The 14,714-nt window shown below is 48.4% G+C and overlaps 3 protein-coding genes across 10 annotated transcripts in view; 2 read left to right on the forward strand and 1 right to left on the reverse strand.

Annotated features, from left to right (window-relative positions):
• The window catches only part of LOC127581456 (protein KIAA0100-like), a 56,652-nt gene extending 54,934 nt beyond the window's left edge, over positions 1-1,718 (forward strand). For all 4 annotated transcript variants that reach the window (XM_052035885.1, XM_052035886.1, XM_052035887.1 and 1 more), the window contains one exon: positions 1-1,718. In XM_052035885.1, the coding sequence (XP_051891845.1) occupies positions 1-192 (192 nt within the window). In that variant the 3' untranslated portion in view covers positions 193-1,718.
• emc6 (ER membrane protein complex subunit 6) lies at positions 1,700-11,219 on the reverse strand. Of its 2 annotated transcripts, none has more exons than XM_052035919.1 (2): positions 10,952-11,219; positions 1,700-4,576 (listed from the first exon to the last, which is right to left on the reverse strand). In XM_052035919.1, the coding sequence occupies exon 2, from the start codon at positions 4,558-4,560 to the stop codon at positions 4,228-4,230; it is 333 nt and encodes a 110-aa protein (XP_051891879.1). In that variant the 5' UTR covers positions 4,561-4,576; positions 10,952-11,219; the 3' UTR covers positions 1,700-4,227. The 2 variants fall into 2 exon arrangements, with proteins under 2 accessions (XP_051891879.1, XP_051891878.1); XM_052035918.1 differs by having other exon boundaries at positions 1,700-4,579; positions 10,952-11,213.
• shpk (sedoheptulokinase) overlaps positions 10,749-14,714 on the forward strand; it is a 22,550-nt gene continuing 18,584 nt past the window's right edge. For 2 of the 4 annotated variants that reach the window (XM_052035906.1, XM_052035903.1), the window contains exon 1: positions 10,749-10,900. The gene's annotated coding sequence lies outside the window, so the exon portion shown is untranslated. Of the gene's footprint in view, positions 10,901-11,700; positions 11,825-14,714 lie in introns of those variants that run through there. The other 2 variants (XM_052035904.1, XM_052035905.1) reach the window with 2 other exon arrangements.

Here is a 14,714-nt window from a genome sequence, read left to right on the forward strand (position 1 = left end):
GTGATAAAGGAGAAACTCCGCCTGAAACCGGCCTCCGGACTGGAGGCACGGAGCCGGATTGCGGAGCCTAAAGCAGACGGAAACCTCCAGCAGCAGGAGGAAGATGAGAAAGCGCGCTTGCTGATCGGCTCCAAGCTGATTTCTGGCGATAAATCGTCTGGCAAGAAGTCGCTCTTCGGGAAACGAAAGTGAGGAGGGAGATGGATTCGCACACTCCACATCCAAACCCTCTGATTCCACACGGTGTACGGTGGGTCAGGGAATCAGTGTCGGATGTTACGCAGCCCTTCACCCCTCCTCCCCCACCAGACTTTCAGCTATAACCCCAGGCACTTTCACTGCTGTAAAATTGTGTAAAGAGAAAACTATTACAAAAGTTTAAAAAGTAAACTGTGATGTAATTAATACTTACACTAAAAGTTGCACTGTTTTGTAGTAACTGTAAAATTTGTAATTTACTGATATTTTCTGTCTTTGAACTATAATCGTGATTTTAAAAGGAATTGACTTTGTGTACAGTCTATCCCCACTTACCAAAAATAAGTTCTGGAAACTTTAGCCAAATTTTTACGAAACATGTCCAACTGTGGCTCTTGGTCCGATTAATGCAGTGGCACGGTCCCTGTCAGTGTTGGGTTGTGTAGGGCTAGTCCCTGACTTCTGCAGCTATGTTGTTCTGAGACCTGTGTATAGCAGGTCCCTGGACAATGCAGGTTAGTTTGTTTTCTCTCGATGGATGGTCCCTGGGTGATACGGTTATTTTGCTCGCTCCCTGTTTATGAATGCTTCCTGGGTGATCCAGGTTGTTGTCGGTCCCTCCATAGTTCATTTATGTTGGTTTCTATTCATGGACGGTCCCTGAGGATCCATTGTGGAGTTGGTCCTGTGTGGTTGTTTTATACTGGACAGGCTCTAGGCAGTCCCACTTGTGTTGATCCCTTTTTATGAGAAAGCTCCTTTCCGGCAGTCATCCTATGACCATCACTCACCATCTGTCAATACCACTTATAAGGATGCAACCTTGGACACTCCCAACATTAGCCGGAATAAAAGCTGCTCCTTCAACACCCACCCCTTTCCAAGTGAAAAACATGGCAAAATGAACTGAGTTCCTGATCCTATTCTCCATAAATTCCCGGAGACAAAAGTGACGGGGAGTGCCTGTTAATTCAGTATTCCTGCTTTTAGTCTTTAAAATCTTGTGGGGAAGCATTTGATATTGGAGACAGCTTTTGCTTTAAGTTTTATTAGTTTGAAAAAGTATTTAAACATACTTCATTCCCTGCCTTTTTAGGGACTTGTCCTCAAGTTTACAAATAAATGTGGGGACTGCTAATCATGAGGGCTGAACTTGCCAACCCCCATCCCTCTCCCAGTTAGCTCGGTGAAGGTGCAGCCTGCTGTTTGTGTCCACTGTCTGAGTACCTGACCTGGAGGCTAAAGTGGGCTCTGGGCAGTTTCTCCTGCCTGTGCTTCCAACACACTGCAACACCTTGTCAGGTCTCAGCCTAACCACACAGTTGGGCAGTGTGTGTTCTGATGGGTAAGGAATCCTCAAGCTATTTTTGACGTAATCAATGTGTTGCTTTTAAAATAATTGATTTTTTTTAATGCAGGTGCTGCTGTCAGTAACAGGTTTCACTGTAAGAGGTTCATGAAAAACGTGTGCATACAAAAAAATTACTGCAAAACTAAGGAATAAAGTTGTTTTGTAACAATTTATTGTTGATATTTCTGCTTGTTTGCAGAATAAACATTGCACCGTTCACAATCTCAGTCTGTCTTGCTGCTCTACAGCCAGTATGACCTCTGTTCTAATTTATGAAAAGCAAGATATGTGATAATGATCTGAGCAAGTTCTATTTTTTAACTAATAGTTGGTAAAGAATAGACTTGGTAAAGAATAGACTTGGTACATTGGTGCTGCTGCCTCACAGTTCCAGTGATCTGGGTTCAGTCCTGACATCTGGTGCTGTGTGGAGTTGGCATGGGTTTCCCCAGGTGCTCCAGTTTCTTCCTACATCCCACTGTAAATTATCCCTTGTGTAGCTGGGTAGCAGAAGAATCTAAAGGGATTTGATGGGCATGGTACAGAGAATAAGTTACGGGGAAACAGGATTGATGATGGGAGCTGGTGTGGGTCAAATGCCCTCCTTTGGTATTATAGTAGTAAAATATTGGCCAGGCCATTGTGGAGAACAGCCCTGCTCGCCAATGAAATAGCAGTGGGAACTTTTATTCATCTCTGCATTTGTCAGACCAGTGCCTGGACCTGGTACAGTGCAGCACCAGCTTCTTGAAACTAATTACACGTACACAACCTTTTTTTTTAAATTTGGGCACACTGCAGGTAGAAGACGAGTAAAGACTTCTATTCCTTGTGACAACATATCTCAAATGTTGTAGATCATGACCCACAGTTGCAAACTGGTGAATTAACACAACTGTTTCTGTCAGAAATAAATAGGACATTTTTAAAATGTGACTTTCATAGTGACACCAATATCAGTGTGCCTGTCGAAAGGTGGTCATTTGGTACCAGTTCAATTAAATAGCCGGAGTTGTGAACCACTGGCCAAGGCAATACAAACCTCATCTTGCCAGCTGGGAACTCAAAAGTTCAAATAATTAAATAATTGTTTGAAAGAACATTGCAATAACACTAGCCTTGAAGCTACCAAACTGTCATTAAAACCCAGCTCATTCACTGTCCACCAGTGAAGAAAATCTGCCAGTCTGGTCAGTGCAACTTCGGACACACCAACATGCTCAACTCTAAAGGCAAGTTGATGGTCATTTGCAAGAATAAGTTGCAGGGGTACAGGGAATAAGGAGATGGGGGCAATGGGACTGCCTCCCTGGGAGCTGGCATAGACCCAATGGGCTGAATGACCTGCATCACAAGATTACTGGCTCTGTGGGTCAGAGGCAATTAGAGATAGGCATCGAATGCTGGCACAGCCAGTGTCATCCACAGCCAGTGACTGCACAAGCGTGCTTGGTCAAAGAGCCCCAGCCTGACAGTCCTCACGCAAAGGGAGCAGATGACTAGAGTTCAGTGAGAGATCGAAATGATGACCCATCAATGCAGTGCAGACTCTCCACAAAACCTTTCACAGGAGGCAAGCTTTAGCCAGATTTTTTTAAAAAATCAAAACTAAATAAGGTGAATGGTAGTTTATTCTTGTGAGCAGGCTCTCTGCCTGCAAACACAAATTAAGACAATGTTATTTACAAATTCAAGCATCCACTGGTTCCCATAAAACAGCTGCCTTGTTAAAAATGAACCAGTTACCGTCAGTAGTGACAAACGTGTTTAATTGTAAATCCTTGATTTTCAGATTTTAAGCATACGACAGCCTGTGGCAGTGAAATTGATGCCCAACTCACCAACTGGTGTCCCCACCATCATCTTCCCAGCTCCCATTCTGTGGAATACAGGAGGGGCAAGCTGTGCATCCACACAGCATTCTTTCACAAATCTCTGTAACCTTCCCTCAACAAAACCACCTTCCCCTGAAGAACATTTGTTTCTATGGGAGCACATCAGTCTTACTGTAGGATCCCTGCTGGCTGGGCACACACACATTGAGGAGGACCCACACTGCACAAACTGCCACCTTCCACCTCAGCGAAGGAAAGAATATAACCCATCTACATAGGACCCTTTTGCTGGGGAGTTACAGGGAGGCGACTCTGCCCCCCAAGTATCAGAGCCCCAGCAGCAGGAGCTGTGTTAACAGAGGGTTGCAGAGAGTATTGCTTCAAGCTACTGTCTGCCTCTGAATTTTTAAACAGCAAGTGAAGGCAGCAAGGGGGGAGTGGACAGTGTGCAAGGAAACTCCCTCCTTTGAGCCGACAAACCTCTTTCACAGTAACGGTAAAAGGACTGAAAACTCCTGACTCCCCTCCTTCCACCTCCAGACACTTAGGGGAACGAGGAACAAGCTCCAAGTATCTTGGCTGATAAATTCTCAAATCCCTCGGTCACTTTTCCAGAGTTGTCTCAGGACTGAAATTTTTGAACAACATATCAAAACATACAGGCTGGAACCATGCAAACTTTAACAGAAATCAAAAGTGGGATTTGGTGCAAAACTGTGAAAGCATCGATGAGGTTGGTGACCCTGTGATGGGTTTACACTGAGATTCGTGAAGACGGATGAACAAGGGTGTTAGAGAGTCCCGGCTGCCTGTGAGGGGGAGGCTTGCCCTCCCCCTCTGCACTCAGTATACGTGCACCATGCCGTACAGGAAGGTCCAGAAGAGGATGTAGGTGAAGAGGCCGCCAACCAGGCCCCCAGTGAAGAGGGGGCGGCGTGACTTGAAGTACTTGCTCCAATGACGGCCGGCTTTCACGATCAACAGCACAGACAGGAGGAAGGAAGCAACGAAGTAAAAGACAAAACCCATCAGCGCCGTCAGACCCAGGATCCCGGCCGTAGCTCCCGACAGTGCAGACACAGACGTGCGGCAATAGTCCAGGATGGCAGCGTTCCCTCGAACTGCTAGCTCACTGATAAACTGTGGCCCTTCCCGTTTAAGGCCCACGGACGCCATCGGAAACTTGGGAATTCTTCTGGAGGGAAAGAGCACAAGGGAATCAGAGGAACTTGGAATTATCAAGCACAGTTAATGCAGCAAAACATCTCAGCAGCACCAACAAAACCATCTCTCTCTCACACACACACTCTCTCTGACAAACAATGAAAGGGTCGGTCAGTTTTAAGAAAGGAGAGGCTGTATCAAAGGTTACTATGAAGAATCAAAGCTCCAAGTGCAGAAGGTAAAAGACAACGGGTCTTCTGGTTGGGCAAGATGCTAAAAGTGATGAGCGACAGGGGTCAGCGCTGGGGCCTCGACTTCTCACAATTTATACAAATGACCTGGATGAACACACAGAAGGTGTGGTTACTTAATTTGCTGATGATGTGGGAAGACAAGTTGTGTGGAGTTTACAATGGATATAGATAGATTAACTGAGTGTGAACAGACCTGACAGATGGAGTACAATGGGCAATTTCACCATTTTTGGCAGGAAAAATAATAAAAATAACATTTTGCCTGATGGAGAGAGATTGCAGTACTGCGAGCTGTGAAGGGATCTGTGTCCAAGTGTGTGATTCACTAAAGGCTACTCTGCAGGCACAATTTACTGCAAGGGGAATGGAATACAAAAGTCAGAAGGTTACACTTCAGTTAAGTCGGCCATTGGAGAGACCACGTGTGGAACACTGTGGACAGTATTGGCCTCCACCGGTTAAGGAAGGATGTTAATGTGTTGGAAGTGGTTCAGAGATGGTCTATGGCACCAGTTGCCTGGTTGTCTTATGAGAAAGGCTGGACAGGCTGGGCTTGTATCCACTGAAGTTTCGAAGAGCGAGAGGGGACCGTGGAGATACAAGATCTTGAGAAGTCCAGATAGGACAGACGTGGAGAGGATGTCTCCTCTTGTGGGAGAATCTGGAGCTGGGGGTGACTGTTTGAAAACAAGATTGAGACGAGGCCAAATTCTCTTCCCTCAGAGGATGATGAACGTTTGGAACTCTCTTCCTCAAAGGGCAGTAGCAACTGAGTTTTTGAGACAAAGTTTGATACACTGGAGTGGTTGACAGGTTATGCAGATGGGGAGGAGCAATCATGGAGGGACTTGAATACAAGGATGAGAATTTAAAACCAGAGTTTTGTGAGACCAGGTGAATGTTAGAACACAGGCTGTGGGCTAAGAACATAGGAAGTAGGAGGAGTGGGCCATTCAACCCCTTGAGCCTGCATCACCATTCAACAAGTTCACCTCAGTTCCACTTTCCTGCCAGTTCCTACATCCCTTAATTTGTTTAATTGACAGTTCGCTCTCAGTTTTGAATGAACACACTGGCTGAGCCTCCACGGCACTCGTGGGCAGAGAATTCCAAAGATTTACTATCCACAGAAGAAATTTCTCCTTGCCTCAGTCCTTACTTTGAGACTGTGACCCCCGGTTCTTGACACCTCAGCCAGCGGAAACATCCTCAGTGTACAATCTAAAATTCCATTTCATATACATTCCAGGAATTCATGGTCTACGTCATTAGGACTATATTGATTTGTCCCGTCTTTCTGTAAAGTCCCCCGTGATTACTGCATTGTTAAACACACATCTAACTTCCTTGGTGACACTGCGTCTTGCATCAATCTACCGTTCAGAGGCCTATAAACAACTGATGTTTTCTGTCCCCTGCTGCCTCTTAGCTCAACAAACTGATCCTGATCCTATCCCATAATCTGCTGAGCAAGAGCTGAAGTGGTCGCCTACAGCACAGAAGCAGGCTCCTCAGCCCAAATGGTCCATGCCAACCAAGACTCCCACTTAGCCAGTCCCATTGGCCCACATTTGGCCAGTATCCCTCTAAACTTTCCTGTCCATGTACCTTTTAAATGTTGTTATTGTACCTGCCTCAACCACTTCCTCTGGCAGCTCATTCCATATACTGAACCACCTGCCATGTAAAAAAAGTTGCCCCTCAGGTTCCTATTAAATCTCTCCCCTCTCACTTTAAACCCATGCCCTGTAGTTCTTGATTCCCTAACCCTGGGAAACAGACTGTGTGCATCCTACACGGGAGGCCTTCTCCTTTACATCAGGGACCTGGGGTGGGGAGTATTGCACAGAATGATGCCGTATAGCAGGTTTTTGAGTTGGCTTGTGGACCCCAGTGCCACCTGCCACTTCTGCAGCCCAGAGGAGTCTGTGCTCCCTGTTCACTGAGTGTGAGAGGTTGCAGTCCCTCCCCTTGGAGTGGCTACTCCTCAAGTTCTGGTTGCACTTCAGCCCCACTCTCCTGATCTTTGGGCACCACATGGGAGGATGCACTTAAAAAAATGTAGGATCAGAGGCAAGAGATACGAGACTGCAGAGAGTTGTGGACACAGCTCAGCATATCATGAAAACCAGCCTCCCCTTCACGGACTCTGTCTACACTTCTCGCTGCCATGGTAAAGCAGCCAACATAATCAAAGACCCCACCCACCCAGGACATTCTCTCTTCTCCCCCCTCCCATCAGGCAGAAGATACAAAAGCCTGAAAGCACGTCCCACCAGGTTCACGGACAGCCTCTATCCCGCTGTTATAAGACTATTGAATAGTCTTCTAGTACGATAAGATGGTCTCCTGACCTCACAATCTACCTCGTTATGACCTTGCACCTTATTGTCTTCCTGCACTGCACTTTCTGTAACACTTTATTCTGCATTCTGTTATCGTTTTCCCTTGTACTACCTCGATGCACTGATGTGATGAAATGATCTGCATGGATGGCATGCAAAACAAGGTTTTTCACTGTACATGTTACAGTAATAAACCAATAATAATAAATTCAGAAACAGGATGTAACACCTCATTCTGCATTCCATTATTACCTCAACAGACTGTTGCAATGAAATGATCTGTATGCATGCAAAACAAAGATTTTCACGTACCTCAGTACATGTGACAACAATAAACCAATTTACCAACTTAAAAGGGACATTGGGGGCAGTTTCTTCAGGCAAATGGTGGTGTATATCACAAGATCACAAGACAAGGGAGCAGAAGCAGGCCATTCAGCCCATCGAGTCTGCTCCAAGGAAAAGGGAAAAAAAGAAATGAGAAATGGGGAATGGGGGGGGGGGGGGGGGAACCTATTCTAATCCCAATTTCCGGCCTTATCCCCATATCCCTTGATACCCTGACTATTTAGATATCTATCTATCTCTTCCTTGAACGCCCCCACTGATCTGGCCTCCACTGCCGTACATGGCAAGGAGTTCCACAAATTCACCACCCTCTGGCTAAAGAAATTTCTCCTCATCTCTGTTTTGAAACTGCACCCTCTAATTCTAAGATTGTGCCCTCTGGTCCTGGACTCACCCACCAAGGGAAACAGCTTGACCACATCTACTCTGTACTTTCCTATCAACATTTTAAAATGTCGCTATAAGGTCCCCTCTCATTCTTCTGTACTCCAGTGAGTACAGTCCAAGAGCCGACAAACGCTCATCATACGTAAGCCCTTTCATTCTGGGAATCATCCTCGTAAATCTCCTCTGAACCCTCTCCAACGTCAGCACATCCCTCCTAAGATGTGGGGCCCAAAACTGCGCACAGTATTCCAAATGAGGCCTCACTAGTGCCCTGTAGAGCCTCATCAACACTTACTTACTTTTATACACTATACCTCTCGAAATGAATGCCAACATAGCATTCGCTTTCTTTACCACCGATCCGACCTGGTGGTAACCTTTAAGGTATCCTGCATGAGTACCTCCAAGTCCCTTTGTACTTCCGTACTTTGAATTTTCTCTCCTTCTAGATAATAATCTGCCCGCTTATTTCTGCTTCCAAAGTACAACTGCACATTTCTCAACATTGAATCTCACCTGCCATTTCCTTGCCCATTCTCCTAAACTATCTAGGTCTCTCTGCAACCTTCCTGTCTCCTCAATACTCCCTACTCCTCCACATATCTTGGTGTCATCTGCAAACTTAGCCACAAAACCATTTACTCCATCATCCAAATCGTTAATGTGCAAGGTAAAAAGAAGCAGCCCCAACACCGACCCCTGCGGAACGTCACTAGTAACCGGTAGCCAACCAGAACAGGATCCTTTTATTTCCACCCTTTGCTTCCTGCCAACCAGCCAATGCTGCACCCATTCTGTTATCCTACCTGTAATTCCATGACCTCTCATCTTATTAATCAGTCTGTTATGAGGCACCTTATCGAAGGCCTTTTGAAAGTCTAAATACACAACATCTACCGCCTCTCCCTTAACCATCCTACCTGTGATTTCTTCAAAAAACTCCAATAGGTTAGTCAGGCAGGATCTTCCCTTCACAAAACCATGTTGGCTAGGACCTATCTTGCCTTGCACCTCTAGGTATTCCGTAACCCCATCCTTGAGGATAGATTCCAATAACTTTCCCACCACTGACGTCAGACTAATAGGTCTGTAATTTCCTTTATGCTGCCTCCCACCTTTCTTATACAGCGGAACTACATTTGCCACCCTCCAGTCCTCCGGAACCATGCCGGAGTCTATCGATTCCTGGAAAATTATCACCAATGCCTCCGCTATCTCTAAAGCCACCTCCTTCAGAACCCAGGGATGCAACTCATCCGGTCCGGGAGACTTATCAGTCTTTAGCCCATTTAGTTTTCCTAGCACCTTCTCCCTAGTAATCTTAACTGAACTCAGTTCCATTTCGTGAGACTCCTGATTAACCAGCACATTTCTGATGTCCTCCACGGTGAAGACCGATGCAAAATATTCATTCAATTCCTCTGCCATCTCTCTATCATCCATTATATCTCCTGCACTGTTATCAATTGGTCCTATATCAACTCGTGTCTCTCTTTTACTCCTTATCTATTTAAAAAAACTCTTAGTATCCTTTTGAATGTTATCCGCCAACTTCCTTTCATAATTCATCTTTTCTTTCCTAATGACCTTCTTAGTTTCTCTCTGCAGGTTTTTATAAGCTTCCCAGTCTTCTGTTTTCCCACTAATTTTTGCTTCTTTGTACGCTGCCCCTTTTGCTTTTATTTTAGCCTTCACCTCTCTCATTATCCACATTTGTGCCTTTTTCCATTCAAAACCTTTTTTTCTTGGAATATATCTATCCTGCATTTTCCTTATTTCTTGTAGAAATTCCTTCCATTTCTCCTCCGCCGTCCCTCCAGCCAGCTTACTCTTCCAATCAATTTGGGCCAACTCCTCTCTCATACCATTGTAATTTCCTTTGTTCCACTGAAATATCGATACACCAGTTATCAGCTTCTCCTTCTCAAACTTGAAACTGAACTCAATCATATTGCGATCACTGGTTCCCAGTGGTTCCTTTACCTTTAGTTCCCTAATCACCTCCGGTTCATTACACAGCACCCAATCCAAAACAGCCGATCCCCTGGTGGGCTCATCGGAATGAGTGTCGAAATAGTGGTGAGGCGGGCATATTAGCAACGCTTAAAAGCCATCTAGGTAAGTACATGGGCTATGGGCCAAATGCAGGCAAGTGGGACCAGCTCACTGGGCAACACAGTCGGCAGGGACCAGTTTGTCTGAAAGGCCTGTTTACATGCTGTCTGTAAAAATTGTGTATGATTTATGTGTAATTTATGCTTTCCTTGTGAATGCCACTTTATTTGATGCTCTGTGCCTGTGATGCCTCTTCTCTCCTCTTCCATCGGGTAGAAGATACAGGAGCCCGAGGGCACGGACCACCAGACTTAAGGACAGCTTCTACCCCACTGTGATAAGACTATTGAACGGTTCCCTTATACAATGAGATGGACTCTGACCTCATGATCTACCTTGTTGTGACCTTGCACCTTATTGCACTGCACTTTCTCTGTAGCTGAGACACTTTACTCTGTACTGTTACTGTTTTTACCTGTACTGCATCAGTGCGCCCCGCACTGTGTAATGAATTGACCTGTACGACCGGTGTGTAGGACAAGCTTTCAGCGGACCTCGGTGCCAGTGACGGTAATGAACCGGTACCGAGTGTTTGGCTGCCCCCCGTGCAATGGGACCGTAAGCTCGGCTGTGATTTATAACGACCAGGACGCTGCTGCCGGCCCCCCACATGAACCCTTCAGCCCCCTGCACCAGACCGGAGCCCGGGGGCAGCTGCACCGGCTCCGGCCGTCGCCACCTGTTCCCCCACACACCCAGGATGGGGGCGGGGCCAGCGTGACGTGTCGCTGCTCCATTGGCTGCTCTCAGCTGCCACCCGCGCCCGGCGCCCCCTGCCGGCCGGGCGGACCGCCTGCAGCCGCCCGGGGTCCTCGCACACTGAGGTGTCCACGCCAGTGCCGGGCCGCCCCGGCGCGGTCTCCTCGCCGCCCGACTCGGCCGCGGCGGCTCCAGCGGACTGAGGTACTGCCGCACCGACTCTACACCCGTGAGGGCGAACACCCCGCCACTTACCGGCCTGGGACCCAGCTCTTCTCTCGGCCCACACGGACGGCGAGCGGTGCCTCGGACCCCGACACCCGGCCAGCAGATTCCAGTCAGCTCGTCGCCGCCGCCATTACCCGCTCGGCCCCGCCTCCTGACCTTTCACCCGCCCCTTCACACACACGCACAGCCGCCGCCGAATCCTCCGCAGCCCAGGCCGCGAGCATCGACGTTAAAGTCCGATCCCGCTGCCGGCACCGAGGTGGAAAACCGGCCGGCGGATTAAATCCTTCACACACACGCGGTGTGATTGACACACGCGAGGCCCCGCCCCTCACGACCTTGGCGCCACTCCGGCCCGCCCTCTGCGGGAGCCGCGCTGTGGCCCCGCCCACCCTGTAGCCCCGCCCACTCCGGAGCCCCGCCCACCCTGGAGCCTGACGCACAGAAGCTCCGCCCTCTCCGGGGCCTCGCGCTCCGTGTCCCGCCCACTCGGGCCTGACGCACTCTCCGCCCCGCCCACTCGGGCCTGACGCACTCTCCGCCCCGCCCACTCGGGCCTGACGCACTCTCCGCCCCGCCCACTCGGGTCTGACGCACTCTCCGCCCCGCCCACTCGGGCCTGACGCACTCCCCGCCCCGCCCATTCGGCCCTGACGCACTCCCCGCCCCGCCCACTCGGGCCTGACGCACACTCCGCCCCGCCCACTCGGGCCTGACGCACACTCCGCCCCGCCCACTCGGGCCTGACGCACACTCCGCCCCGCCCACTCGGGCCTGACGCACTCCCCGCCCCGCCCCCTCCCAGTCAAAGTCTGGCTCTCCCGCTATTTTCGCGGTGGAGTCTCCGTGGTTTTCCTTACGTTCGGCGGCGGTATCTGAGGTAGAGCAGTGACCGATGTGGTAAATATAAACGGGACTCCCTCAGCGGGTCGGGCAGCGTCGGCGGAGAGAGAGCTGAGGGAGCGTCAAACCGGGGCCCAGGCCACAGAGCGGGCTTGAGGGGCACGGCAGGTGTTGGGACCCGTTGGGCCTGTTTCCAGACCCGCTGAGCAGTCTCTGATTTTACATTTTACAAAATTTCCAGTTTTTTTAAACTTTAATTGACTGCTGAGAGTTTTGTTCTCTGTGGGAAGCGGCTGGTTGTCAATCAAGGCTTGCCCCGCCCTCATTCACACGAGCAACGCCCCCTCATCTGCATATTGAAATCACAGGCCGGTGATTGGTTCGCCGCCCGGGCGAATCATTGGCCGGATGTCCAGGTCACGTGCTCGCACCCGCTGGCCGGGTGAATCAGCCGTGAGAACGGCCGTTCGGCCCGCTGTGTCGCTACTGGCTCTGTGAAAGCCTTCCTCTGGTCCCTGGCCCGTGCTCTTTCAGAGCTCTGTGAATTCTTAGTTTTTAATTCCCCTTGGAAAGAACCCATTAGATTTATTTCTGTCACCTTTAGTACTTTCCAAATCACAACAATTTGCCATGCAATTATAAGGCCATAAAATATAGGAGCAGAATTGGGCCATTTGGCCCATTTGTAAATGAAAGAACAAATCACACATTCGTATTCAGCCGGAAACAATAAGCTGAAGGAACTCGGCCAGTTGAGCAGTACATGGGGGGAGGGAAAGCTGACATTTTGGGTCATGACTGTGCATCAGTCTCTTGTGCCTCACATTCAAGCAGAACACTCTCCATCTACTACCAGATTTAACCTTTTCCCCAGATTTTCTGAGTATCTCCAACAGGACCCTACTACCGAGCATATCTTCCCCTCCCTACTCCTTTCTGCCTTTTACAGGGCCCGCTCTCTCCGTGACTCCCTAGTTCACTCCTACCCCCCTCCCCCATCCCACTCCCACCTTGGGAACTTTCCACTGCTCCTACATCACCTCCATCCAGGGAACCAAACAGTCCTTTCAGATGAGACAGAGATTTACCTGCACCTCCCTTAATATCATCTACTGCATTCTGTGCTCCAAGTGTGGTCTCCTCTACATTGGTGAGACCAAACGCAGACTAGGCGACCGTTTCACAGAACACCTGCACTCTGTCCGTAACCGCGATCTGCATCTCCCTGTTGCCAGTCACTTCAACTCCCCCTCCTACTCCATCACTGATATGTCAGTCCTTGGACTCCTCCACTGCCAGGAGAAGTCCAAGTGCAAACTGGAGGAACAGCACCTCACTTTCCGTCTTGGAACCTTTCAGCCTAACGGCATGAACATTAAATTCTCCCACTTTAAGTAATCCCCACCCCCACCCGCAACCATGCCTCTTCTTCCCTTTCCTTGCCCATCTCTCTTTTTTCTACCCCCCTTTTTTCCTTCTTACCTTTGACCCATCCCCCAGTAGATCTGCTCTCCCCTCCTTCCCACTCTGTCTCTTACTCGCATCTACCTATCACCACCCTGCTTCCCTCTTTTGTCCACCTATCACTACTCTGCTTTTCCCTCCTATATAATGGGCTTCCCCTTTTCCTATCTTCAGTCCTGAAGAAGGGTCCTGACCCGAAACGTTGACTGCCTGCTTTTCTCCACAGATGCTGCCTGGCCTGCTGAGTTCCTCCAGCATCATCGTGTTTTTCATGTAAATTCCAGCATCTGCTGTTTCTCTTCTAAGTGTCTTTGATATAAGAGGAATGTGCCATTGGTGTTGTCTCTGCTTCTTGCCTTGAGAACATTGTCATTTCTTGATCCAATTCAGTGGAATCTTGTGTCTGCATTGGATCAAAATCTACAATACACCCATAACAACTTATCTGTTTAGTGTATGTAAATCTTTTGCTGGAATTAAATGACTTAGGTTTACGTTGCTTATTTTGTCTCCTAGTTTTTCAAGGTACCACTTTGTCCTATGTGCTTCATGTATTTTGTTTTGACCAAACAAATTGATGAAGGTAGAGCAGAGGGTGTGGTGTACGTGGACCCCACATGTTTGACAAGGTTCCCAGAAAGTCATGAGGCATGGGATCCATAGAGACTTGGCTGCATGGATTTAGAATTAGCTTGTCCACAGAAGGCAGAGAGTGGCAGTAGATGGAGAGTATTCTGCTTGGAAGATCTGTTCTGCTCTTTGTGATTTTTATAAATGACTTAGATGAGGAAGTGGAGGGGTGGGTTAGTAAGTTTGCAGATGACGCAAAGATGGGAAGGGTTGTGGATAGTGTAGAAGGTTGTCGTAGGTCACAACGGGATATAGACAGGATGTAGAGTTGGGTGGAGAAGTGGCAGGTGGAGTTCAATCCGGAAAAATGTGAAGTGATACACATTGGAAGAACGAAGGCGGAGTACGAGGTTAATAGCAGGATTCTTAGGGTGGAGGAACAGAGGGATCTTGTGGTCCAAGTCCATAGATCCCTCAAAGTTGCCGCGCAAGTTGACAGGGTGATTAGGAAGGCATATGATGTGCTGGCCTTCATTGAGTTCAAGAGCTATGAGGTAATGTTGCAGCTCTATAAAACTCTGGTTAGACCACACTTAAAGAGTATTGTGTTCAGTTCTGGTCACCTCATTATAGGAAGGATGTGGAAGCTTTAGAGGGGGTGCAGAGGAGATTTACCAGGATGCTGCCTGGATTAGAGGACTTGTCTTATGAGGAAAGGATGAACAAGCTAGGGCTTTTCTCTTTGAAGCAACACAGGATGAGAGGTGACTTGATAGAGGTGTGCCAATGGCCAATACCAGAGGACACTCATTTCAGGTGAGTGGAGGAAAGTTTAGGGGAGATGTCAGAGGTAGGTTTTTTTTAAAACACAGAGTGGTGGGTGCCTGGAACGCACTGCCGGGGGTGGTGGTAG

The sequence above is a fragment of the Pristis pectinata genome, chromosome 21, assembly GCF_009764475.1.
Source record: "Pristis pectinata isolate sPriPec2 chromosome 21, sPriPec2.1.pri, whole genome shotgun sequence".
In the NCBI taxonomy this organism is placed as follows: Eukaryota; Metazoa; Chordata; class Chondrichthyes; order Rhinopristiformes; family Pristidae; genus Pristis; species Pristis pectinata.

What these genes read in the sequence shown, in the direction of transcription:
- emc6 (XM_052035919.1), bottom strand. Translation starts at nt 4,560, where the DNA reads ATGGCGTCCGTGGGCCTTAAACGGGAAGGGCCACAGTTTATCAGTGAG.